This window comes from Pelodiscus sinensis, chromosome 8 (genome assembly GCF_052426305.1).
Source record: "Pelodiscus sinensis isolate ZL-2025 chromosome 8, ASM5242630v1, whole genome shotgun sequence".
Taxonomy (NCBI): Eukaryota; Metazoa; Chordata; order Testudines; family Trionychidae; genus Pelodiscus; species Pelodiscus sinensis.
In genome coordinates this window covers 27,493,249-27,518,632 of record NC_143059.1, presented here as the reverse complement: position 1 = coordinate 27,518,632, position 25,384 = coordinate 27,493,249, and the positions used below count along the sequence as shown (strand labels likewise).

Below are 25,384 nucleotides of genomic sequence, written 5' to 3'. Positions count from 1 at the left end.
AGGGGCTGCTACCATGGACCAGCCTCTGTCCGTGGCAGGCCCAGGCTCACTACAGACAGAGGCTGTGGGGAGCTCAGACCCCTCGTGGACAGAGGCTGCTGCCACAGGCTACCACGAACAAAGGCTTCTAAGCCGGCTCCCCCAGCACCGGCTCCTGCTCTGTAGGAGGCTGCAAGTGGAGGGGCAGGTGGGTCCGCGCAGGCGGCATGCCCGGGAAGCCTGCTTGAAAGCCAGCTTCCCAAACGTATCGACTCTAGCCTCCCCCTCACCTTCTATGTTGCTGCCTCTCTATCAGAAGCAGCAGCACGGGGGGCAAAGGGAAGGCGGATCCAATGTTCATTAATTAAAACCAGCTGCTCATGGGCACTGACTCCTGCTCCGTCTCCCTTGCTGCCTCTGATGCAAGACAAGCCAAGGCTTATTGGTTAATTGTGTATCAACTACAGTGGTCCCCAATGCGGTGCCCGCAGGCGCCATGGCACCTACCAGGCCATTTCTGTGCACCCACCGAGTGATCGGCGCCAGCCCCACCCACGGGCACGGGGTTGTGCCGGCCCCAGGAGTGCGGTATATGGGCGGCCCCGCCCCTGGGTGCGTGGTACATGGGCTCTGCCGGCCCTGGGCATGTGGTGTATGAGCGTCCCCGCCCCTGGGCACGTGGCACAGGAGCGGTGCCGGCCCCAGGAGTGCAGCGCATAGGTGGCACCAGCACCGGGTACGCGGCATACTGGCAGCCCCAGCCCCTGGGCACGCAGCATATGGGCGGCCCCACCCCCGGGTGCACAGCGCAAGGGTTGTGCTGGCCCTGGGCGCATGGCATACGGGCGGTGCCGGCCCCTGGGCGCACAGAACATGGGCGGCCCTGCCCCCGGGCACGCGGTACATCAGCTGTGCCAGCCCCGGGCGCATGGCGTATGAGCGTCCCTGCCCCTGGGCACATGGCACAGGAGTGGCGCCGGCCCCAGGCGTGCGGCACAGGAGTGGCGCCGGCCCCAGGTGTGCGGCACAGAAGTGGCGCCGGCCCCAGGTGTGCGGCACAGAAGTGGCGCCTGCACGGGGCACGCGGCGTACAGGCAGCCCCAACCCCTGGGCACGCAGTGTATGGGCGGCCCCGCCCCCGGGTGCACAGCGCAAGGGCTTTGCTGGCACCGGGCTCATAGTGTATGGGCGGTGCCGGCCCCTGGGCGCATGGCACAGGCGTGGCGCTGGCCCCGTGTACACAGCACAGGGGCGACGCCAGCTCCAGGCGCGCAGCACATAGGTGGCCCTGCTCCCGGGCGCACGGTGCATGGCCTGTGCCTGCCCCGGGCGCACGGTGCATGGGTAGCCCCGCCTCTGGGCACATAGCACAGGCATGGCGCTGGCCCCAGGCATGCAGCATGTGGAGTGATGCCGGCTCCTGGGCGTGCAGCACAGGAGCGGCACCAGCCCCGGGAGTGCAGCGCATGGGTGGCACCGGCACTGGGCACGCAGCATATGGGCATCCCCGCCCCTGGGCACGCAGCGCAGGAGCGGCACCGGCCCCAGGCGCACAGCGCGTGGGTGATGCCGGCTCCTGGGTGTGAGGCTCAGGAGTGGCGCCTGCCCTGGGAGTGCAGCGCATGGGTGGCACCAGCACTGAGCAGGCAGTGTATGGGTGGCCCGTTCCCGGGCGTGTGCGCAGCCCTGCCCCTGGGCACGGCCCCACTCCCAGGCACGTGTGTGGCTCCGTCCCCGGGCCCTTGTGTGGCCTCGCCCCCAGGTGCTCAGCAGCCCCAAAAGGTTGGGGACCACTGAATTACACATTAACAGCCCTAGTCTTTTATAGTATGCAAAATCTCATCAGGTGAGCTGGCACCACCTGCCTGTAATGCCAGATACTTGGGAGGCTAAAGCTAGCAGACTGCTTGAGCTTAGGGGTTCTAGGTTGGAGTATGCTGTGCTGATTGGGTATCCGGTGTCACTGAGAACCTGGCGAGTAAGTGGCTAACAGATTGGCTATACCAACATTAACATATTGTGACCAGCACTCTCTGTGAGGGCTAAAGAGCTGATTGATCATGGCAACAATATTAAAAAACACTTTCTGTTTATCTTGTGCAGAAAAGTTTTTGCCTTAATTACTCTTGGTGTGAGTTTAGTAAGTAGAGAATTTTCTTATTTTGATAGTTCTTTAAAGGTCAGAAATCAACTAGGAGTTGAAAAAAGAGGAAAGCTTGTTTTTGTGGGTGTTTTTCCAATTTATAAATAAAAACGAGATGGGAGATAATCAGATCTATTAATTCTAAATATATAAAGGACATGGAAGACCAGGTTTTTCCAAGATATAGTAAAGAAGCAATCCCTAGCCAGATTTTGAAAATGCCTAAATAGGTAAAACACCTAACTAGCTCCCACTGATTTCAATAGGTGTTAGACACCTAACCTCTTAGGGACTATCTATCTGCATCTTTCAGCATCTAAAAACTTTTGAAAAATTAGCCCAACATGACCAGAAATGAACTGTCAATTCACTACATACACTTAATACCTTCTTTGCTTAATAAATCAAATTACACAACTAACATAGTTAAGGTATTTTTATTTAAATCATAAAATTATTTTAAAATGCTGTTTTTGCATATTTATTGAATTCTACTGTCCATCCAAATCCAATGTGACAAAAATCCTGAATAAAAAATAATTGGGTAAAATTATAATTGGGTAAAATCCTGAATAAAAAAAAGATATGGGTCATTCATTATTTTGCAACATCATAAAATGAAATTTAAGACTTTTGAATAAATTATATTCCACAACATAATTTCTTAAATAAATGTGCATATAGTGCATTTCTGGAATAGCAAATAAAAAGCACCAAATTTCAGTTAAAGGCTATATTAATTATCGGTCAACATGCTGTAAAGGTTATAACAAGCAGTGAAAATATATCTTTCTTTAGGACAATACCTAAAAAGTACAAATAAAAAAGAGAATTAAAATCGATTATTTAAATCAAGGTTGGTAATTTAAATCACTTTAAGAAGGAAATGCTTCCAGAAATCCACCATTCAAAATAAAACTTGCAGGTCAGACACCAGATGGAGCTTGGTGTTCACTTTAAAACAGTCTTCTGTTTGATAAACAAAATAAGATAAGAAAGCAGGGACCCTAAAGTACACATAGATAACACCACTGATTCTATCAGAGGCAGCACAAGACCTATTGGCTCATGGTTGTGAAAACAGATTATTCAGCAACTAATTTGTAAACAACAATCTAGGGAAACCAGGCTAAGAAATAATAAGATCTTAGTTAAACTTTCATTAAACTGAGATATTTACCAATGTTCTGTTAAGCTGCACCCTTTTGGACCATCTATTTGAACCAATACAAGGCTACATTTAAAAGACTTCCTTTTATTTAATATCATTTTATAAGATGAACTGAAAGGTGAAATGGTACTTTCTGTTCAATATAAAATTAGGCATAGGTATGGAGACCCTTACAGGAGAAAGCATAAAAAAGCACTATTATTATGCTGATATAGAATATCTAACAAGGAAGAGAATAATATCTACTGAGTAATTAACAGAAAAAGTGGGTTCACAATTGACCAAGGACCTGAATGAAGCAGAGCAAATCAGACTCAGAAAAAGTGGAAGCTGTATCACTGAGGCAATTGCCTTAGTCCTTTCCATGTAAGTGGGCATACTGAGTATGAGACCTAGGGTAAAACTGGTCCCACTGAAATCAACAGAAAAACTACCTCTATTCTTTAATGCCCGATTCCACAGCCCATTATCTCTCTGAGCCAGAAAACAAAGGGATTCTGAAACATATCCCTCAGTTCCTGGATATTTTGAGCACACCTCTCATATCAAAGTTGCCCATGTTGGTGTCCCTTCACTTTCATATTTAAAACTAAGAAATTATAAATCTGAAGTAAAAGGACAAGTTCTTCATGTTAAAGGAATGAATTTCCTGGCATTTTAAGATTCAATCTTGAATAAAATTATATTCTTTGCATGTTAGGTCATTGGCACTTACTGTCACATGTTTAGGTACTGTGAGGTTGAGATATATGTGCTAAAGAATCAGGGAGCTGCATAGAAAAATGAACAGGAAAACCTACCAATTTGCTTTTATTCCCAGAGACTGGTTTACTGACAGCTTCCACAAAGTCCACTAACATACAATAAATAACTACAGGATTCTTCTTTTAATTCCTTTGTTGCAATATAATCATTTTCTTCTTTAACACAATGGCTGTGTCTACACTGCATCCCTTTTCCGGAAAAGGGATGCAGATGAGACAAGTCGGAATTGCAAATGAAGCAGGGATTTAAATTTTCCCCGCTTCATTTGTATAAACACGGCTGCCGCTTTTTTCCGGCTCGGGGCTTTGCCGGAAAAAAGCGCCAGTCTAGACGGGGATCCTTCGGAAAATAAAGCCTTTTCCGAAAGGTCCCTTATTCCTCTTTAAAATCAGGAATAAGGGACCTTTCGGAAAAGGCTTTATTTTCCGAAAGATCCCCGTCTAGACTGGCGCTTTTTTCCGGCAAAGCCCCGAGCCGGAAAAAAGCGGCAGCCGTGTTTATACAAATGAAGCGGGGAAAATTTAAATCCCTGCTTCATTTGCAATTCCGACTTGTCTCATCTGCATCCCTTTTCCGGAAAAGGGGTGCAGTGTAGACACAGCCAATAATTTTAGCAAACCTAGTATTGTTGCTGTGCTTGAAAATTCTCAGGCTCCAATCCTGAAAGCATGGTGAATAAAAATAATTGATTTTTGTTAAAAAAAATTAGAAAATTGATTTTTTTTATTTAAATCAGGTTATTTGATTAAATGCTTTTTGAGGGGAAAAACCCTATCTAAAGATATTTTTAATTCAGATACAATTTGGCTCAAAGATATCTCATCATGGAATAGTTATTATAAATTCTAATTCTATGAGACAATATATTCATGTAATGTTTAAAATTTTTATGTGAGTTCCAATAGTTCATGGATTAGGGACCCAATTTTATGGGGTTCCAGAGGCTCCTCTATAGTCAGGCGTCGGCAATCTTTCAGAAGTGGAGTGCCAAAGATTTAACTTATTCACAGATCTGTGTGCCAGGAGGAGGAGTGGGGTAGGGGCAGGCGCAGGCTGGGTACAGTGACCTTATTTTCTGAACCAGCTGTACCTAGGGAGAATGGTTAGATTTAAATTATTAAACAGATTACCGTATTTTCCGGCGTATAAGGCGACTGGGCGTATAAGACGACGCCCTAATTTTCTAGTTAAAAGATAGGTTTTCGTCTTATACTTGCCGTATAAGACTACCCCCCCTTAAGAGGCCAACCGGCAGCGCCCCAGCGCCCCTCCGCCTCCCCGGCTTTGCTCCCGGTGTCCCTGGTCTGCTGGAGACGGTCCCCAGCAGACCAGGGGCACCAGGAGCAAAGCCGAAGCGGTGGCGGGGTGCCACGCTTCTGAGGCTTTGCTCTGGCAAAGCCTCAGAGGCGCGGGACCCCGCCACGGCTGCGGCTTTGCTCCCGGTGTCCCTGGTCTGCTGGAGACGGTCCCCAGCAGACGAGAGGCACCGGGAGCAAAGCCGCAACAGCGGCGGGGTCCCGCGCCTCTGAGTCTTTGCCAGAGCAAAGCCTCAGAAGCGCGGCACCCCGCCGCCGCTTCGGCTTTGCTCCCGGTGCCTCTGGTCTGCTGGGGACCGTCTCCAGCAGACCAGGGACACCGGGAGCAAAGCCTCTGAGGACGCCGGCAGCAGGACAGCCACGGCGCGTCTGGGCTGCCCCGCTGCTGGAGCCCCTCCGCGGCTTTGCTCCGCGGCTTCCTGGTCTGCAGACCAGGGAGACGCGGAGCAGCTTTTCTCACCCCGGAGTACACGGGCGGCGGGACCACGAGGTCCCACAGTCTGTGTCCTCCGGGGCGAGAAAAGCCCCGTTCGTACCTGCAAGTCGGGGACTGCCTGTATACCCGGCGTATAAGACGACCCCCGATTTTTGGGGAATGTGTTTTAGCATAAAAAGTCGTCTTATACGCCGGAAAGTACGGTAAGCGTTTTAACTCCCTCGTGTTTATTTAAAATGAAGTTTGATAAATTAAGTAAAATGTTATGTCCAAGGCTCGACAAACTATGTAATCTACTCGCCTGTGTCGAGTAGATTACAACCCAGAAGAGCCAGGTTCAGGTAATCTGCGCATGCTTAGAACGATCTGCACATGCGCAGATCGCCGGACAGCTTGGCTGGCAAGTGGGGCTCGCCACAGCTCAGCAAGCCCTGGTTATGTCCAACACAAAAGGTTTCAATATTATGTTTATTTTATGGCAGGGAAGGAACCTTTTTTGGGTCGGGTGTTACTGACCCACAGAAAAATCAGTTGGAGACTCTACAAGTGAGAAGCAAAATAACTCCTCCAAAAATCCCCAACCCTCACTGATATGGTCCCCAACTGAGACACCTCACTCCTATGGTGCTCCAGCCTCACGGGGTGAGGGGAAGGGACAGGGAGGACTGATGTTCAGGGCCGACCCACCTCACTTGGGCCTAGGAAGGTTAGTGTTCAAACAAGGTTAAATTTTATCCAGACTGTTATGCAGCTGAAAACACCAATACTATAGTGTGCTACAGACAATCCTCCTCCAACCCGCAGACTGACATTCCATTTCCAAGGGTGAAGAGGAACAAAGAATAGTCTCCCAGAAGCAATAATAAACCATCAATATCCCCACTGATATAAGCAAAGACACGAGAGCCCCATTACTCCAAGGAGCAGAACTACAGCCAAGATTTAACAGTCACTGCTACTCTCTGATACAGGCATCACAAAGTTCTCACTGCCCACACACTCCTATTCTGATACAATCTCTCCCCTGCCATTGGCTTCCCTTCTAGTGGGACCCTCCCACTTCCCCCTCATACAACACTTTGCCTGCAGTTCTTGACTCCTCCCAATGGCTTTCCCTACAATAGATCCTCCCTCACTAGCTCCTCTCCCGTACAGCTCCTTCCCCCAATAGGACCCTCCAATCACTCCCGTCCCCTTGGCCGCGCTTCCCCCCATTAGAACATAAGAACAGACAAAAGTCAGACAAAAGGTCCATCTAGCCTAGTATTCTGTCTGCTGACAGTGATCAATGCCAGATGCCCCAGAGGGAGTGAACACAACAGGTAATCATCACGTGATCCCTCTCTTGTCTTCCATTTCCAGACAAACAGAATCTAAAGACACCATTCCTAACCATCCTGGTTAAAGGCCATTGATGGACCTAACCTGAATAAGGAAAAGTTATTTACTTGTTCCCATAATATAAGAACTAGGGGTCACCAAGTGAAATTAATAGGTAGCAAGTTTAAAACGAACAAAAGGAAGTTTTTCTTCACACAGCACACAGTCAACCTATGGAACTACTTGCCAAAGGATGTTGTGAAGACCATTAATTTAACAGGTTTGGAAAAAGAACTATATAAATTCATGGAGCTAGGTACATCAATGGCTATTATCTAGGATCGGAAGGAATGGTTTTCCTAGCCTCTGTGTCTGGAAATGGATGACTGGAGAGGGATCACGTGAGGATTACCAGTTGTGTTCATTCTCTCTGGGGCATCTGACATTGGCCATTGTGGGCAGACAGGATAGTGGCCTAGATGGACCTTTGATCTGACCCAATATGACCATTCTTCAGGTCTTCTATTTTTGCTGATGATAAATTAAAGCAAGTCACACCAGTAAACTGGTGGAAGTCACCTAAGCACTTGGATACAAAGACTGTTGATGTGATAATCTCAATTATAACAGCAGTAGCTTCTTCTGCTGGTGTAGAAAGAATATTTTCTTCCTTTAGATTAATTCATTCCAACTTGAGAAATTGTTTGGGACCTGAAAAATCAGGAAAATTTGTTTTTCTTTTCCAGATGATGAACAAACAGGAAAATGAAGGTGAAGATGACTGAGTAAGGTGCAGAAACCAATATTTTAAGTTTCTCATGTTGACCTGGGTGACAGTCAAATTAATTTTTTTTAAACAAATATTTTATTTTACTGTTTTAGTTAAAAATAATTTTAATAAAAGCAAACCTGATTTAAAAAAACTTGAATGTTTAAATTCAAAAACTGATATTCTTGTTTTGTTAAAATACTCTGTTTACCCCTGAAGAAAAAAATCCAGAACACACAATATTGTTGTTTTAGTTAAATAAAACAATGTAAATGTCTGTCTGGTGAGGTTCTCCTCCTAATACAGCATAGCACGAAAATCCTTCAAATATTAGTGATTAATCTGTTGCATTAGAAATAGTTTACCTCCTAGTGACTTCATAATATCTGCTTCAATTACCTTTGGTAAATGAAATAACCAAGCAGTCATTCATTTTCTGATATAGCTATAAAACTAACCTGAAAAGTTTTCAAAATAAATTACTGTTTAAAAATGTATAGTATGTAGGTTTCATTTTTAGAAGATACATCCATCTCTGAGTTGTAAACAGTATGTATTAAGGCTATAACAACCAACAAGAATGCACTGTTATGTAGAAAACCATGATTTAATCAAGTCTTTCTGCCTTGTGATTTAAATCAATTTGATTTAAAATCAAATCCACCCTGTCTCAAAGTGACTGAATTTACACAGGTGCACTGTTGTTTCTGCAGAGATCCAGTCATCTCAGTAATAAAGGGCTTTATTCTAAAATTCTAATACTTTCTGTAGTCCATAATTTTCTCTAACATTTTTAGAAATTATCCACATATACTAAGCAGAAAAAATATCTTGATGAATTATGTCATTGGCATGGTTTGGTTTATATCTTATTTTTCCATATAAGAACTGGAATTATCATGACATTTGATTATTTTATTCACTTTTTATTGGAACACGTTCTGGACCATTTGCGCCAATGCCAGCTGTTCCAAAGGGAATGAACAGAAAACGGCAATTATCAAATGACCCTTCCCCGCCCAGTCCCAGTCAGAGGCATAGTATGGAGTACACACAGTATGGAGTTGCACCTAGCTATGTAACAGTGTAACTGTTTAAACGGTTAACTGATAAACAACTCCCAGCTGCCAATCCCACTCCTGGAGAGCTGGCTGCCGCCCGGCACTATAAACTCTTCATCTAAGCTTTATACAGCAGAGCCCACAGTGTGTGTAACCATTTAACTACTAGGATTTTTAATAGTTACACAGTTATTATATTTTTACATGCCTAGCTTGCACCCTGACCACATTTCTAATAGCCATTGATGGACCTATCCTCCATGAACTTATCTAATTTTTTTTAATCCAGTTTTAGTTTTAGCCTTCACAACCTCCCCTGACAACCAGTTCCACAGATTGCTATGCCCCACTACAAAAAGAAATATTTACAGAAGACTTAGAAGAGCAGGGTTCACTTTATTATCTCAGGTCTCGGTTTGGCAGATCAAGTAACAATTCAGGAGGAGCTTTCCCTATAACTGAACAACCTAAAGGCAATATTATCTTGAGAGTTATGTTGCAAAACTTGAAAACTGTATAGCCATGGACCTACACCTGCAAGTAACGGTGCCTCCAAATGCAAAGAGTTTGAGCACAGAAGACTCATTACAAAACTGTGTGTAATTTCAATGAGGGATTAAAGAATGATATGGAATTAATAAAAGCTGTTTTCCCTCCCCACCATAAAAGGGAATACTGCTCTGTCTGGTAAATGTGAAGGGTTAAGAAATCATGTTCAATCTGTAGCTATACAGTTGTGAGGTATAATCGAGAACATTTTGAGGGGAACTGAGTCTGTTGGGAGAATTGCTTGAATATTTAACTTGTATCAAATATTAAAATCAAGCCCACCCCTTCCGAGGCATCTGCTAATGCTCCCTGCATGAACGAAAAGCCAATCAGAAACAAAATTTCTGATACAGGCCAGAATTTAATACTGGCTTCTCTCTTAAAACAAGAGCAAAAATGCCCTTATAATAAGATAGACTGGACAAAGACTATACCTTTTGCTTGACACTACACAATCTACACAACAAAAACAAGGAGAGCCTAATAATACTCTGAAAAAAGAATTCTCTCATATCAGTGTAGAGTAGTTCCTGGTTACATAGTGTTAAATATTGTTTTTCAGCTGATAAGCTCATTTTAGTGCAAAAATATGCAAGAGAAAATGTCTCTGCGTCTCCCCATTAATACAAATTTATTCTGGTTATATATTGTGACAAAGAATTAACCAGATATAATCGAACATGCACCACAGGATTCCGGGGCTACCTCTAAATTATACAGAACCAAATACTCTTTAAGCATAGTGTAGTACAGTGTTTCTCAACCAGTGGTACGAGTACCCTTAGGGGTATTCGAGAGACATCGGGGGGGGGGGTTACGTCAACACAACTGAAATTTGGAGAAAACTGAATTTATGTTTTACAGCGCTTTTTTTTTTGTACTTTTTACACCCAAAAATTTCATTGGCCGGCCGGCTACGATTAAGTTGTTTAAACAAATGTGTTGCAATGGTAGAAAAAAAATTTGTGTGTCTGAAAACTGTAGGTACTGGGGGTACTTTTTTTTTAAGGGGTACTTTATAAAAAAAAGGTTGAGAAATACTGGTGTAGTACAAGGAAATGGTCTTTGACATCCTTTTTTAAAGCCTTTTTTTCCATACATGTAGTAGCATGAGGTAGCATGATAAACAGATGTTGTCCAGAACAATTATGTCTATGATCCAAAATAAAAGGTAACATCCAAACCGAACTGCTGGACAGGAATAAGCCACTCCAGAAGAGTTATAGAACAACAAATGACAAGCTCTGGGTGCATGGGGTTCTGTCCAAGTGTTCTAGATACAAATTTTATATCCGTATTTGCATCTATATACACAAAAATGAGCTGCAGATATCTCCTTCCATATCCGCAGATTTGCAGAGCTCCAAATATCAGGTTCTGATTCAAGTCTGGACCCAAGCCCTTTTCCACCCACCAAAAAGACTCCAGTCAAAAGCTCCTCAGAACTTGGGGGGTGGGGGGTGGGGAAGGAGCAGGTAGGCAGAGTTTTCAAAGCCCACATCCCACTGTGATCTAGATCAAAACGCAGGCATCTTGCTGTATGGAAGCAACTCAAATCCAGATTGTTAGTCTAATCTCTGCCAACACTATCCCACAATCCCCTGGGTCTGTGCTCCCTAGCCCTTCTCACTTGCTTCCCAGGAACCAGAAAAAACATCCTGGTTCAAATGCAGCTGCTCGGCATTTCATCCTTAATTTCTATGTGGTCTGTTCAATTGGAAATACCATCAGCGTGTGTATTTCATCCATTGCTGGCGTTATGATGATACAAATTACAGAAGTCTGTCCATGGACACATGCTCCTTGTAAAGAAGTTCTGCATCTCCATGTTAAATCAGTACTTTGCTGATTACCATTAATATTCACCATTTGCTGACTGATGATAAAATGAATTCTCAAAGCAGGAACTCCAGAAAGTTGATTATGATCCAAGATAGTTCATATGTATCAGTGCTACCTCTAACTCACAAGCCTGCTCCATTCTGAGATATGCTGGTTGATCACTAGAAAAAAATATCTCCTTCCCATACATGGACAACTGTCCTCTTACTTGCCTGGATCAGAAATTCATGCTTCCAGCAGCAACCGCCTGACTATCAATCAATCCTGCCTGAAAGTACTGTAAAACTATAGCTAGCAACTAGACAATTCATAATTCCCCTCCACCCATGGGGAAAAAATGAAGGGGATGTAGAAATAATTTAAACTAAGCATTATATGTGTATCTTATGATGTATGAGGGATTTCTTTGCTGTTCCAAAGAACATCTGATGTGGCCAGTTTTTTGTTTGTTGATTTTGTGTGTGTGAATAAAATAAAGCCCACTGGCAAAAATATCATCCTTTGAACTTGAACTAAAGCAACCTTTTCAACAGAAAGGAAAATTAATTTTTAACATGGTCAAACAATAACATGGTCTCTTCTAACACCCTTTCACATCCACAGGGCATACACACAGAATCAGCAACCTGGGGGAGCAGACCTACTCACTGCCGGCAAGGAGAAAGAAAGTCTGAGATGAGCTGATGGGTGAGAGCCTAGATAAAACTAATTTAGAGTTCCAGAAGGACTAAAGGGAGTATCAACAGGATAAAGATGCAACAAGGGTGTAGAGAGAAATAGAGGCCGCACAGAACTAGGAGAGATTAGTGAACAGATTCATGGAGCATGACCCCCAGCATCAGCTCCTGCTTCCCCCTGCTTGCTGCTTCCCTCTTTATACAGAGGGAGGTGTTGTAGTAAAGCAGTGACTCCACTACTCAATAAGCCTATCAATTACTTGAGTAGTTGCTTACATCTTTAATCTGGAGCCCAAGATTAGAATTTGAAATGCCCCAGTTCATACACAAGGAAACCAGAAAAGTGCAAACCAAGTCTCAGACCAATGAAAATTGACACCAGAACTCAAGTTAGATATGGAGGAAATTAGTCAACTGATGATGCAGAAATATGGTCATCTAGCACACCAATACATCCCCACATTGTTGATAAATGTGCTCACTATACCCTTAAAACATGATGCAAGGACAATTAGTTTTACTTTTTTCAACACTGAGTTTTGTGTACCTCACCTGTGATCTGTGGAACAAAAACAGTGCTAGTCAAGGAAAAAAGTGACACTACTAGTTCTTCTTGCCCTCCCTCTTCCAGTTAAAACAGGGAAATAAAATATTACAATAATACAGTTCTAGATCTTGTCTTTTTTAAAAGTTCGCCTATCCTGCATCTGTGACTCTGTCTACCAGAAAAAACATCCAAAGCATTTTAGGACATGCAACACCCAAAAAGGTCATAGATACAGGCACATCTATTCAACAAAAAGATCCCCTCATGTAGGACTGTATTTAAAAAAAACAAAAATCAGTTTCCAACTTCTGTAGGTTAATGTTGAAAGGCAGAAAGTTCATGCAAATGATCTCTTCAGTTTCCACTCCCCACTGCTTAGATCTTTGGTTACTGCATATTCTCCTTAATGGGTGCAGGGAACAGACTGTAGAAAAGAATAAGTTGGAGAAGGCAACTCATAGAGAATTTGAAGACTAGGTAGAAATACTGAATTTTAAAATGGAGAGTTTCCAGAAAGAGATACTTCAGAAATTTTTTTTTTTTTTAAGAAATTTAGACTCAGAAGGCAATCAAAATGGACAAAACACAAACATTGGTATTGGATACTTTAAAAGATAATAAATGAGCTCATTCAATACTAGGAATGTAAAATCCCAATTAATCCGTTAAACACTACGATAACCTAATGTTTAACTGGTTAACCTAGTAAGCAGGATCCTGGGTGGGAGACCGCCCCACCCTTTGGGCTCCCACTCCCAGACCCACGTGGTGCTAGTTACCAGCTCCTGGCCCCGCAGTGGAGCTGGGGCTAGCTGTTGGCTCCCAGTCCCATGTTGGGATGGAGATGGTGTTCAGGCTGAGGCTGGCTGCCAGCTGCTAGCCCTACGCTGGGGCCTGGCAGGGCTGGAGAGTGAGGCTGGTCCTGGGTACCGGTTAACCATTACCCACGAAGCATCACCTGATGTGAGTGATGCTTACCAGGTAACTAATTACCCATTTACATTCCTACTCAGTATCTGAGAAAAAAATTTTACAAATGCAACAGCTTATTTTTTCTTTTCATATTATGTAAAACAAAAAATGTCAAAAACATCCCTAAACCATACTACTAGCAAACTCTTTCTACCTTTGAGATTTCCAATACCCTTTGCCTCCTCTTAGCACACTAGTTATCTATCCAGGAATGAGTGGAATTACAACAGTTCTGATGAAACAGAACTTTTGAAGTTTTGTGGGCAATGTCACTGAACATATTTAAATTGTGTGGAATTGAAATACCATTTACAATTACTCTCCTCATAATATTATTGAACTGAATATTTTAAAAATGTACTATGGATTCAATTGCAATATTGATTCTAATTGCTTCTTCCACATAAGCTGCATATTCATCCCTGCTGTTGGGCCCTAAAACAGTGGTGGGCAACCTGTAGCCCGAGGACTGCATGTGGCCCATTGGAGTTCCATGTGTTGCCCACAATTCCACTGGTTTCCATCTGCAGAGGGTTCCCCCCCACCACCACTAGGATGACTAAAGAGACACAGATTTAAAGCAAGGGCACGTGAAGTCAGGTACATGCTGATTGCACACAACACTGACTGAGCACCATGTGATCCCTCTGCATTCCAATCGCTGCTATAGTTCAGCCAGCACATCCTGCAAATTCTGGGTATGCAAGCACAATTAGCAAAACTACCCTATTGTAGGAGATGATCTTGGTTACAACAATCTTGCTGCTCAATGAGATGAAGGAAAACCACTCATGTGGCCCACTCAATAGCCTACGTTACCCAACAATTTCACCAATGCCTCCCTTTCTTATTACAATAATGCTTTCATTACAGTCTTCAACTCCCCTGAGCTCAAGGTTTGCCTAAAATATAAATCTCATCCCATCCATATCTGGATTAACACCTGAGCCAATCCCCCAAAATCTTCACTAGCTTTCTTCCATTACAAGATCCAGCACAAATCCTCTATAGTTATCATCTCCCCTCTTTCCAATCTCATTTTCATTTTATCTATGCTCCTTAAATACCAAGCATCTTTCCCCACCTTCTCTTTCAACAGAAAGATTTTTCTTCACATAGTCTTTCATTATTGGGAACCGTTTCCTTGCATGAGATTTGGTTTCAGAAGTAGGTCTCTAATTCTCTTCAAAATCCCTCTTTTCTTTACCTATAGCTCCTAATTCTCTCTCAAAGGGTGCATCTACACTCCATCCATAGCTCAAAATAAGCACAATTGCAAATTGCGTAGCTTATTTAAATTTAATTTTGAAATAGCTTATTTTGAAATTTGGCGCTGTCTAAACAGCACTTATTTCAAAATAAATCACTATTCCAAAACATCCCTTACTCCTCATGGAATGAGGTTTACAGGGATGTCAGAATAGCGAGCCCATTATATTACAAAATAACAGGTGCGCTCAAAAGAGGTGGAATAGCGATTTCGGGAAACTGGAGGTATCCTGAAATAGCGCTGCAGCGTAGATGTAGCCTAGACTCTGAACGGTGTTTAGCTCCCCCAACGCACATTAAAAACGGAGGAGTAGCTGTGCCAGTCTGTAACTTTAAGTGCCAGCAATGCCCCTCTATCATGAATACTGGCCAAAACAGACAGTCTCTATGACCCAGGATAAATGGACACAAATCATACATCAGGAATGGTAACACAATGAACCTGAAGGGGAACATTTTAACCACCCAGGTCACTCAATCATGGATTTTAAAGTAACCATTCTACAAAGGAATTTCACTACCCAGTTAGGGTATGTCTAGACTACATGCCTCTGGCGACAGAGGCATGTAGATTAGGCTACCGGACATAGTAAAATGAAGCGGAGATTAAAATAATCGCCGCTTCTTTTAAATTTACATGGCTGCCACGCTGAGCCGACAAACAGCTGATCAGCTATTTGTCGGCTCAGCGCGATAGTCTGGACGCTCCCCTGCCGACATCAAAGGTATTTGTCAACCACCCAGGTATGCCTCCTGGTAGTCTAGACGTACCCTTAGAGAGACTACAGAACTGGAATTTATCTGCAAGTTTGACACTGTTATCCTGGGCTTGAATAAAAACATTAACTGATTGGCTCCCTACAAAGCCAATTTACCCTGCCTTTAACATCCTCATTTTCACAAATGCTATGAATAAGACATATCCAGCCTCATTAACACCCCACTTAGCCAGCCTCCTACAATTGGCAGGTACTTCTTTTGCTGTTATATAGATCTTGGTTTCTATTATTTCCATTCCAACTCATCTGATGAAGTTGGTTTTACCCAAGAAAGCTCAAGATACTATGTATTTTTGTTCATCTCTAAGGTGCCACAAGACTACTCGTTGTGATTAAAAACAACATGGATTTGGTGTGCTCAGGATCTCTCACAATCAGTGTTTAAGGAACTGATCCAGCTATCCTTCTTGCTTAATAACTTCAAAAGAGACTAAACACATGAATAAGGTCTGCAAGATCACCTTCTAAATGATGGTATGTATCACTGGTATCTATGCTGTAGTTTGGAACTGCTCAGCCCTCAAAGGTGACTGCTGTATATTTGTTTATGAATTAAAAATGTGCATTGAGCTTTAAAATTATTTCCATCAGACCAGTTACTGCTTTGGACAGGTGGCTTCCCTGTCATGTTAGAAAAGCCACAGGGAGAGCAAGACAGAATTTCAAACAATAAGGTTACATCTACACTGCAGCGCTATTTGTGGATACCGGAGGTATCCTGAAATAGATATCCTGCGTCTTAACAGCAAACCTGTTATTTTGAAATATAATGGGTTTGTTATTTCAACGTCCCTATAAACCTCATTCCACAAGAAGTAAGGGATGTTTCGGAATTGCAGGTTATTTCAACATTTGAAATGAGCTGTCCAATTTGCATAGCTCAAATTACATAGCTTATTTCAAGCTACAGGTGCAGTGTAGACACACCTTAAAGGACGCCGCCACTTTTCCTCCCTTAGTCACCCCTCATACAGCTCAGGACAAGAGCAAAAGCAAAAGCAAAGCTGAGAAGAGAACTGAACTCTAACAGATGCTAAAGCGACCTAGTAACTTGTCTGATTTTTATTACTGTTTTGATACATTTAAGTATTTGTTTTCTAAATTTTTGAAATGTAGTGAAATAAGAATCACTGATAACACTGGAAAAATACAGTGCTCTGTTAATCCACACAAGAAATGTGGTATGATCAGCAGCAATGTGCATTTCCTCACGTTGTTTTCGGAGTGTTCTTTAACTCAAATTTGTAGTGATTACCTCTAGCTAGTTTCTCTGTCTACATATTAATACAGTGTTCGTCACAATGGATATGAATACACTCTTTACCTTGTCTACTGGGAATGCAAAAATAGTCAGTGTATTGTGGAGAGCTGTTCACTAGAAACTGAAGCCACAGTTCACTTTATATAGTTCAAACTGGCACCACTTTGGAGCAATTTTTACTCACTGTCAGTACATCTGAGATTTGAACTGTGACACAGAAGTGAAATATTCTACCTTTTATTGCCAATACAGTGAGCCATCTAGTTCTTTAATCCAAATATTTAAGAATCTTGTTGCTTTGTTTGTTTGTTTTTTTATCCTGCAACTAATTTTATTTATTACTTGTTGTATTTGGCTCCAATCTACTTGAGACACAGACAATACATATAAGGCATATTAATTTATCTACAGACGTAACAGAATTTGTTTGATGCCATGAACAACAGAAGTCTCAAGTACACACCCTTTTCCAGGGCTGAGCAATTTATGCTTATAGAAATGCTCTAATGCTGTTTTTTTTAAATGTTAAAATAATATTGTTTTAGTGAGAAATAAAAAAAGTGAAAAATAAATGTAAAGGTATACTAAAGATACTTTAGATTAAAAAAATATCATGGCATGGACAAAGTGTGTGTCACCAACTACCTACATTATACGTTACAGCACTTCCGTGTATTTTTCATTTGTATTTTTTCTATTGAGATTGGGAGAGATAATACACAGGCATAATTTCAAAGATTTTTCAAAGTAATAAAAGTTTTTAGAAAAATCAAAATAATTTTCACTCTTCATGCTGTTTCATTTTTCTATTGCACTATACTGGGACATTTACTTTCACTTTTCTTTTTAAGTATTTTTACTCATGTTCTTATGCAAAAATAATTTACTTAGTAAAACTCTGTCTGCATGGGTTAAATATTCTGCATTACTGATGTATTTAACATGACTCAAATCCTGAAGCTTTTATGCAGGCAAGACTCTTAATGGACTAATATGTATTTTGCCTGAGTAACAACTGCAGGATGGAATCCTTGGTATATTTTGTTACTAAAAACATTAACGCCATATAATATTTAAGAAATAAAAAACAAACAAGAGATGAAATCCAGTCTCACTGAAATACATGGGAGTATTGCCTTTGACTGCATCCAAAGTCAGCTAGTGAAGGCAATAAATACCATGCTTAGTTTATACAACAATATTATTGGATTAATAAATGCAAAAAAATAATTATCATAACTGATATGCTTCTAATGTTTAAGCTTGATTATGGATTTAAAGATATACAAAAAATTGTACCTCATTTGGCTAGAAAGTTTAAAAGCTTAATACATAAATTATACAAGTATAAGAAAACCAATCTTTTTAAATTAAACTTTCAATAATGAGAGCAGACAAGATTAACAATACAATTGTTTGGGTTAAAAAGTTGAAGTTTATTTTGTAAAATAATTTTATTAGGACTTTCTAATGATACATGAATCGTGAATTAAACTTTGACCTTTCCCCATTACTGTACATACATTTTTGTGAACTTCCTTTCAGCAAATTATCTTACTTTTTATTTAATACTGAAGAAATTCCATTTCAGACTCACGAAAAACACTTTCTATGAAATTTCAGAAGAATATTTAAGAATTTTTATTCTTCTAAAATCATGTAACATTTGCAGCTCTAGCCCTGCAACATGACCTGGTATAGTGGACATCTGTGCCTTTGCAAAATACCAATGAAGTAAATGGGATCTGTGTTTATGGTTCAGTTGGTCTGTTCATATATATAAAATTGCTCACGTTTGTGTACTGGCAGGATCAAGACATGAGTTATAGCAATACAATCCCACTGCTTTCAATTGAATAGCCTCAGCATAACTGGCGGGGGAGAGGAATTCACCAATGATATTACAGAACACCATCAACTTAAAAATGAATGTGTTTACTATAAATGGAAATTTTTCCTCTCCCCATTTGTTTAGTTTGTGCATTTTAAAGCACTTTGTATGTTCTTAGCTTTGCTCCTTTGTCTTACATGCCCAATTGTTCTTTTCCCTATTTATGTATGCCATTCATAAAATAAAAACAGAGGCCTTTTTTTAAAAACAAAAGAAAAAAAAAACCTGTTGGAAAGATTTAAAGGCAGGAATAAGTACAAATTACACTAATCTTTTTTAATTTTCTGAATTTTAGATTGAGGATCCTTTAAAAACACGCGATAGTTATTTTCTACATGATATTATGTTAAGCATGTGTAGCACCAGTCTATTCTTCCTCCTCTGTAAGATTCCATTTCAGTGGAACTCCATCCATCAAGTTGTTGATATCTTTAAAAAAGTAATAAAAATGAATTACTCCCAGATCCATATGCTAGCAGACATTCTTCATTAAAAACATATCACAGGTTGGAATAAATGGCTTAAGACCAGTTCAATCCAAGATCACTAAAAGCATGATCACATTCACTAGCAGCTGCTTTTCTTGTCTTCTGTTAACATTTATATCTCAGAAAAGTGAATCATACAGGCTTTAAGGCAACATAGCTAAAATTGCACTGTGACCAAGGCTAACAGAAACCTTGTCATCTTACCGTTTTCCTTCATGTTTGAAAAGTGGTTCCGTGTAGATACACAGGGACATGTGCATGCATAGGGAAGCAATGAACTATTTTATATAAATATGTTTGCATTGATCATTGTAATGTGACTTTGTATAGGTGTGGTTCAGATTTACGTGGGGCTCAAAATGCGGTCCGCAGGTGGGATCCTTTGAACATGGCCTCCACTAGGAACACGCTTCACAACGGCAAAGCGCCTCCCAGGTGGGGCGAGCACTGAAAGACACAAGCGGACGGGCTGGCTGGAACAGAAGGGTACAGGGTGTTAGCGTTTCTAGTCCCCAGGAAGGACGTACCAGGAGCGCTGGGACATGGTGGGAAGTGCTTTGTATTCATGCCCGTCCATATGAAAGAAGCTATTTGCATATATATTTGCATGTACATGCAACCACACTTAAGTTGCAGCCCTCAAGGCATGTGCTGTAAGTATCATTGTAGCCCCAGGGGTTTCCAAAGTTAAGTAGCCCTGGCTTAGACTGAACTGACTTTACAGAGTTTGGCAATCACTGGTTCTCTTTTTTCTGGTGCACATGTAATATACTTAGGGTGCTTATGAAATATGCGAACAAACCCAATCACAAAGTACATGCATGTAGTTGTAATACTCACTTAGCAATGTTTATATTACTGTTGACTCTTGTATGAATTCTGGGTTCCTCTCTCAGCCTCTCCCTTTATCATCTCCATCAGTGTTAAAAAGCTTCTGCGGCCATTCAAAAGGAAACCCTTGGCATTGTAGAACCTCGTGACGTGAGCATATGCTGTATATTTCTTCATCAGCTGTAGTTCTGTGGGTGGGTTCCTGACTGTTCCACTTTTATCAGTACTGATAATAGCAGTTCTCTCTGACAACATGATGCCATATTCTGTGTTTGTTTTTTCTGATCTGTGCATTAATTTTACTAAATTGGACTGTAAACATTTCCTTGCTGTGGAATAGGGTTTTTTAAAGTGAGTGAGAAATACCATTAAATAGGTACAAGAAAAAAGAACAGACTCTCTCCTTTATTTGTTGAAAATGTAAATGAGTGCCTCAATGACAAGTACCAGATACCTAAAGGAGTATCAGGTCATCTTGCACAGGTTTTGTATTTACATACCAGAAATAAAATTTAAAAAGTATTTACTTCAGTAGGAACATATCATGCAATGTTTTCCCAGGAAATTGTACATACCCTCTCTTTGGTTTTAAACAGCTGTTTCTACAACTGCATATTACTTTTGCCTTCAAATGTTTGTTTCCTAGAATTTAGAGTCACATTATACAGATTCGTGAAAAAAAAAATCTAAAACTATTAAATTTTGAAATGACTCAATATCTTTTTTGGGTTGGGGGCCACTGTAACACAGAAAAATCAGTTGCGGGGCCACACACAAGCAAGAAACAAAACAAAACAAAAAACACAAACAAACTCCAAAACAAATCCACACAACTCAAATCCTCATCGATGTGGCCCATGACTGAAAAGGAGAAAGGCACCTCCCACATTCCCTTAACACACCAGAGCTTTGGGAGGCCCAGACTAGATTTTGTGTGCTCCAGCCCTGCTGGGAAGCAGCAGGGGGATGGAGTGCCAGCATGGGCTCCCCAATGGTGGGTGGGAGGCCTGAGCTTTGGGGGCCAGATCCAGGCAAGCCGGGGGCCACATTACCCCCCCCCCCGGTTTTAGGTTCCCCATCCCTTCTTTATAGGATAACAAAATGGTAGCAGTAAGATAGAAAGCTAGCAAATTCATCATCAAAGTAAACAAAATTCTACAGTAGTGTAACAATATGTATCTCCCTTATGTGAGGTTAATGTTTATTATTTTCCTATTTTCTACCAGGTAAGGGATTGTCATTAAGAAAGTGGTAGTCTCAACAATTTTAATCTGAAAGATGATTTAATTGATTAATCCATATTTTCATTAAACATACATATAAGTATACTTACATTTCATTAATAGCTAAGAAAAATTAAGACACAAACTATAATATTCTTCCTTAGAACAACGAGAGCTACAAATTCTCCTTTAAAGGAAGTTTACATTACTAGTACAGTCAGAATGCAAGGAAACTCCTTAAAATGCTAGTAGATTATTATTTAATTTTAAGTGTCACTTGCTAGATTAATAAATCTGCTTTAATCATTAAATAAAAACTTGGTGCTATAATTCAATAAGTATTATGGCATTTCACGTGCCATCAACTGAAAAGGGAGAGTCACAAAAAAATCCTACTACATCAGAGTATCAGGTTTCTAAAATATCCATGCATTTTGACTATAAATTATGTATATTTCATTTTTGGAAAGTTTATTGCAGCTGATAAAAAGAGACTCTAGTTTTATAGTACATATAGTGAAAAAACAATATCCATTACTTTTAGAAAATGGCACACACACACACAAACACACTATTTGACATAAATTAATAACAAATCCAGATACCATGCACCAGATGTGAAAACTAGAAGACGAAGTACAGTATGAAACCAGTGAGAAATAATTATACAACCAAGCAGAGGAGAGGTCAAAGCAGAAATGAACTTTCCAGTCCAATGCCCAACTTGATAGTATACATGAAAATATCTCCTCAAACTATCAACAATTGAAATTTTCCATTAACAATCAAGCATGAAAAACTGTGCATAAATTGATAAAAAAAAGGGGGCCAACACAGACAGCATCAAGCTAGATAGCAACCTGCCACCAAATCAGAAAGACAAATGGACATGAGATAAAATCTTAAACACACTGTGAAGCCCTACCCTGGGCAGATATTCAATACTGTACAATATAGGCTAAGATCAAGCACAGTGTCTGCCTCTGACAGAGACCAGACTTCTGTTCTTTTTTCACTTTGACTACATTGATGTAACTTGTCATGCCAACTATTACAGAACTGAATAACAATTAATTTCTGGAAAAGCATCACTGTCACCAAGGGGGAGGGGGAAAAGAGAGGAGGAAATCACACTACATTTTCCCATCAGATATTTTCTACAATGAAATCAAGTTATAATTCTGAATATGTGTTGTGCTACAAAAACTATTATTAAAATGAAAAATTAGCACATAATTATGATTTAATTAAACGTGTTAGTTCCATAATGGACTAATCCATTTAATGAATGGAAGGTAGAGCTTTTACTGCTATTGTACCACAACAATTACTGTTATAAAAGATACAAGAGGTGTTTTAAAATGCACATTCAACTGCTTCCACGTTAAAACAGACCCCTGAGGTTAGACACATTTGCAAGTCAAATACAATTAAAAAACTGTTCTTCCCTTAATCTTAGCATTTTATTTAATGCTATATTAAATAATTCCTTTATAAAAGTTACAGTGCTTGTAAAACATTTATTGACCAGCAAGTGAAATAGGTGAAATTTTAATTTTAAAACATTCAAATTTATAAAATTAAATTTTACTGTACTATACTTTTACCAATTCCTTATGTCCCAAAGCTTTTGAAAATGTATGAATGGGGAAACAATGTTTAAATAAATAAATAAATAAATAATAATTTTCACACAACTGTACCTTGTAGAAGAAAAAAATAGCATGTTTATTTCAGGTACTTTCATTTACAGTATACAATTTACTAGCCTTTTCAGTTATTTTGCAGTTTTAAAATAAAAGAATTCCTGCATAAATGTAAATTTTTGGTAATGATATAGTTCTGAATTCACATTTTTAAAATGTCAGCTCCCACAAGACATATATGCTGAAAAGAACCCAATCAACTTTTACTCTAAGTATATAAATATTAATTCATGTATGACATTTGAATTAATCTTCAACATATTGGCAGAAGATAAGCTTTGCAGCCTGCAGGACTTGTGCAGAAAGCTTCAAACATGTACATAATATACTGTACAGACAGAAAAAGATAATCGTCTACACGTTTCAAATGAGCTAATACTCGGAAAATCTGGAAAGAGCAGATTTCCAGCAGTGTTTGACTTTCTATTCCAAGTGACAATAAAATACGGTTTAAAATGGGGAGGAGGAAGATGAGGGAAGTATTATTAAAGCAATGATTGGTTACCTTTAAAACTCTTTGTTTTCTCCTCTGAGGCCTTTTGTTTTCAGTTAGCACCTAAAAAAATATTAAATTGCAGAATAAGATTTAACTTAAAAAATCCCAAATTTTATTAGAAAACTCTAATACTGTAAATACCCATATGCTTTATATGCAGCACTTGAACGGATGGAGACGTTACACTGTTAAGTCACTGCAACCAAAACAAAAAGCTGTGCTATAAAAACGTAGCAGGGAAAGACCCTCTCCCCCACTTCACATCTGCCTTAATTAGGCTCCGCATTCTTCACAGCAAAAACCCACGAGGTGGCCATCTTGCTTCTTTCTGCAGAGGAACCCTCTACAGGGTAGCACTTCTTGAGGCTGCTTTTTGGGTATTATCATCATGGTGTTTAAAGGCGGCAGCCCCTGCCTGCCAACGCTGGGGACGTGCTGGGCATGCCTCTCGCAAAAAGAGCTCCAGAAAGGGCCCAACCAATGGCAAGGCGAGGCCAGCCGCTCCAAACCTGAGCTTCCCTGCCTAGCCCTTCCTAAACAAAGGGTCTCCTATGTGGGCTCTACTCGGCGCAGAGCGCACAGGGCAGGCACAAGCTGCGACATGGATTCGCGGCGGCGGATCCGGCCCCTCGCGGCGCGCGCGGGAGAGGCTGCGCTTGCTTCCTCGGCGCAGCGACGCGGCTGAGGGGGAGACAAGGCTCGCTCGGCGTGAGGGGAGCCAGGCGGCGGCGCGGCCTGGCCATGCTCCTACCGCTGCCGGGGCAGAAGCAGCGCCTTGCCCCCACCCCCCCGCTCCTCCCAGACAAGGTAGGGCGCCGTTTGACTCTATAAGGCAAGGCTACGTATTAGCGACACTGAGGAGGCGGAGGTGATGGGGGGCCGCGGCCCCAGACTGGACAGGCCCCCGTCCGCGCAGCAGGCGCGTTGAAGGCTGTCAGTAAACGTCCGCTGGTGCCAGGGCGAGGGGGGACGCGCGCTCCTCTAACACCCCTGCCCCGGACCCCGCTGAGGGATCGTGCCCTGGGAGTTTGGGATCAGCCCGCCAGGGCAGCGCGGGCCCCACGCACGCCCCCTCCCCCCAGAGCGCATCAGCTTTTATTCAATACGCGATCTAGGGACCGAAAACCCTCCCTTGCTCCATTAAGTACTCTAAGAAGCACGTTTCCACGGGGATCGTAGCAACACCTGGGCAGTTGGCAGAGAGTAGATTTGCCCTTCCCTGCTCACCTCTCTCGTTAGACTTAACAGAAATCTGATTTGTCTTTAATACAAGAGAATCATGAATTGCAACTAAACTAGGACTTAGATCCCACACCCACTGATATCTGGAAAAGACTAAGATGGATTGCACAGGACCTTGGAGCAGACCAGATCTCAACAGGCCAAGCTTGATATTTACAGAAGCGTCAGGGGGTAGCCCACTTAGTCTGTTACAGGAAAAAAACAGCAAATGGTCTGGAAGCGTGTTATAGACTAACAAAACATGTAGATGGTATCATGAGCTTTCGTGGGCACAACCTGCTTCCTCAGATGAGTGGAAGAAGTGGGCTGCGCCCACAAAAGCTCATGATACATTTACATGTTTCGTTAGTCTATAAAGTGCTACCAGACCATTTGTTGCTGGGTTTTTTTTTTATATTTACAATTACTGCTTGTTTAAAACTTCACTAAAGAGTTTTCAGTAAATGTGGCTAAGCCACAAAATTGGCTGTACATGCCCCACAGCCCCTGGAAATAAAAAGGAATCTCATATCTGATAGCAGTTGCAGATGAGAACTGCCCCCATTTTGCACATGCAATTCAATCACACACACACACACACACACACACACACACACGTTAAGTATATCTAACTACATACTTGATTGTGGGTGTAAATTAGGCAACTACAGG

At 41.4% G+C, this 25,384-nt stretch overlaps 2 protein-coding genes across 4 annotated transcripts in view; one reads left to right on the top strand and one right to left on the bottom strand.

Annotated features, from left to right (window-relative positions):
* The window catches only part of TET1 (tet methylcytosine dioxygenase 1), a 142,328-nt gene that overhangs the window by 94,058 nt on the left and 22,886 nt on the right, over window positions 1-25,384 (bottom strand). For all 3 annotated transcript variants that reach the window (XM_006125251.5, XM_006125252.5, XM_075934927.2), the window contains one exon: window positions 23,501-23,551. In XM_006125251.5, the coding sequence (XP_006125313.3) occupies window positions 23,501-23,551 (51 nt within the window). The remainder of the gene's footprint in view (window positions 1-23,500; window positions 23,552-25,384) is intronic.
* LOC149523992 (uncharacterized) overlaps window positions 23,809-25,384 on the top strand; it is a 50,199-nt gene continuing 48,623 nt past the window's right edge. The window contains exon 1 of the mRNA XM_089780123.1: window positions 23,809-24,298. The gene's annotated coding sequence lies outside the window, so the exon portion shown is untranslated. The remainder of the gene's footprint in view (window positions 24,299-25,384) is intronic.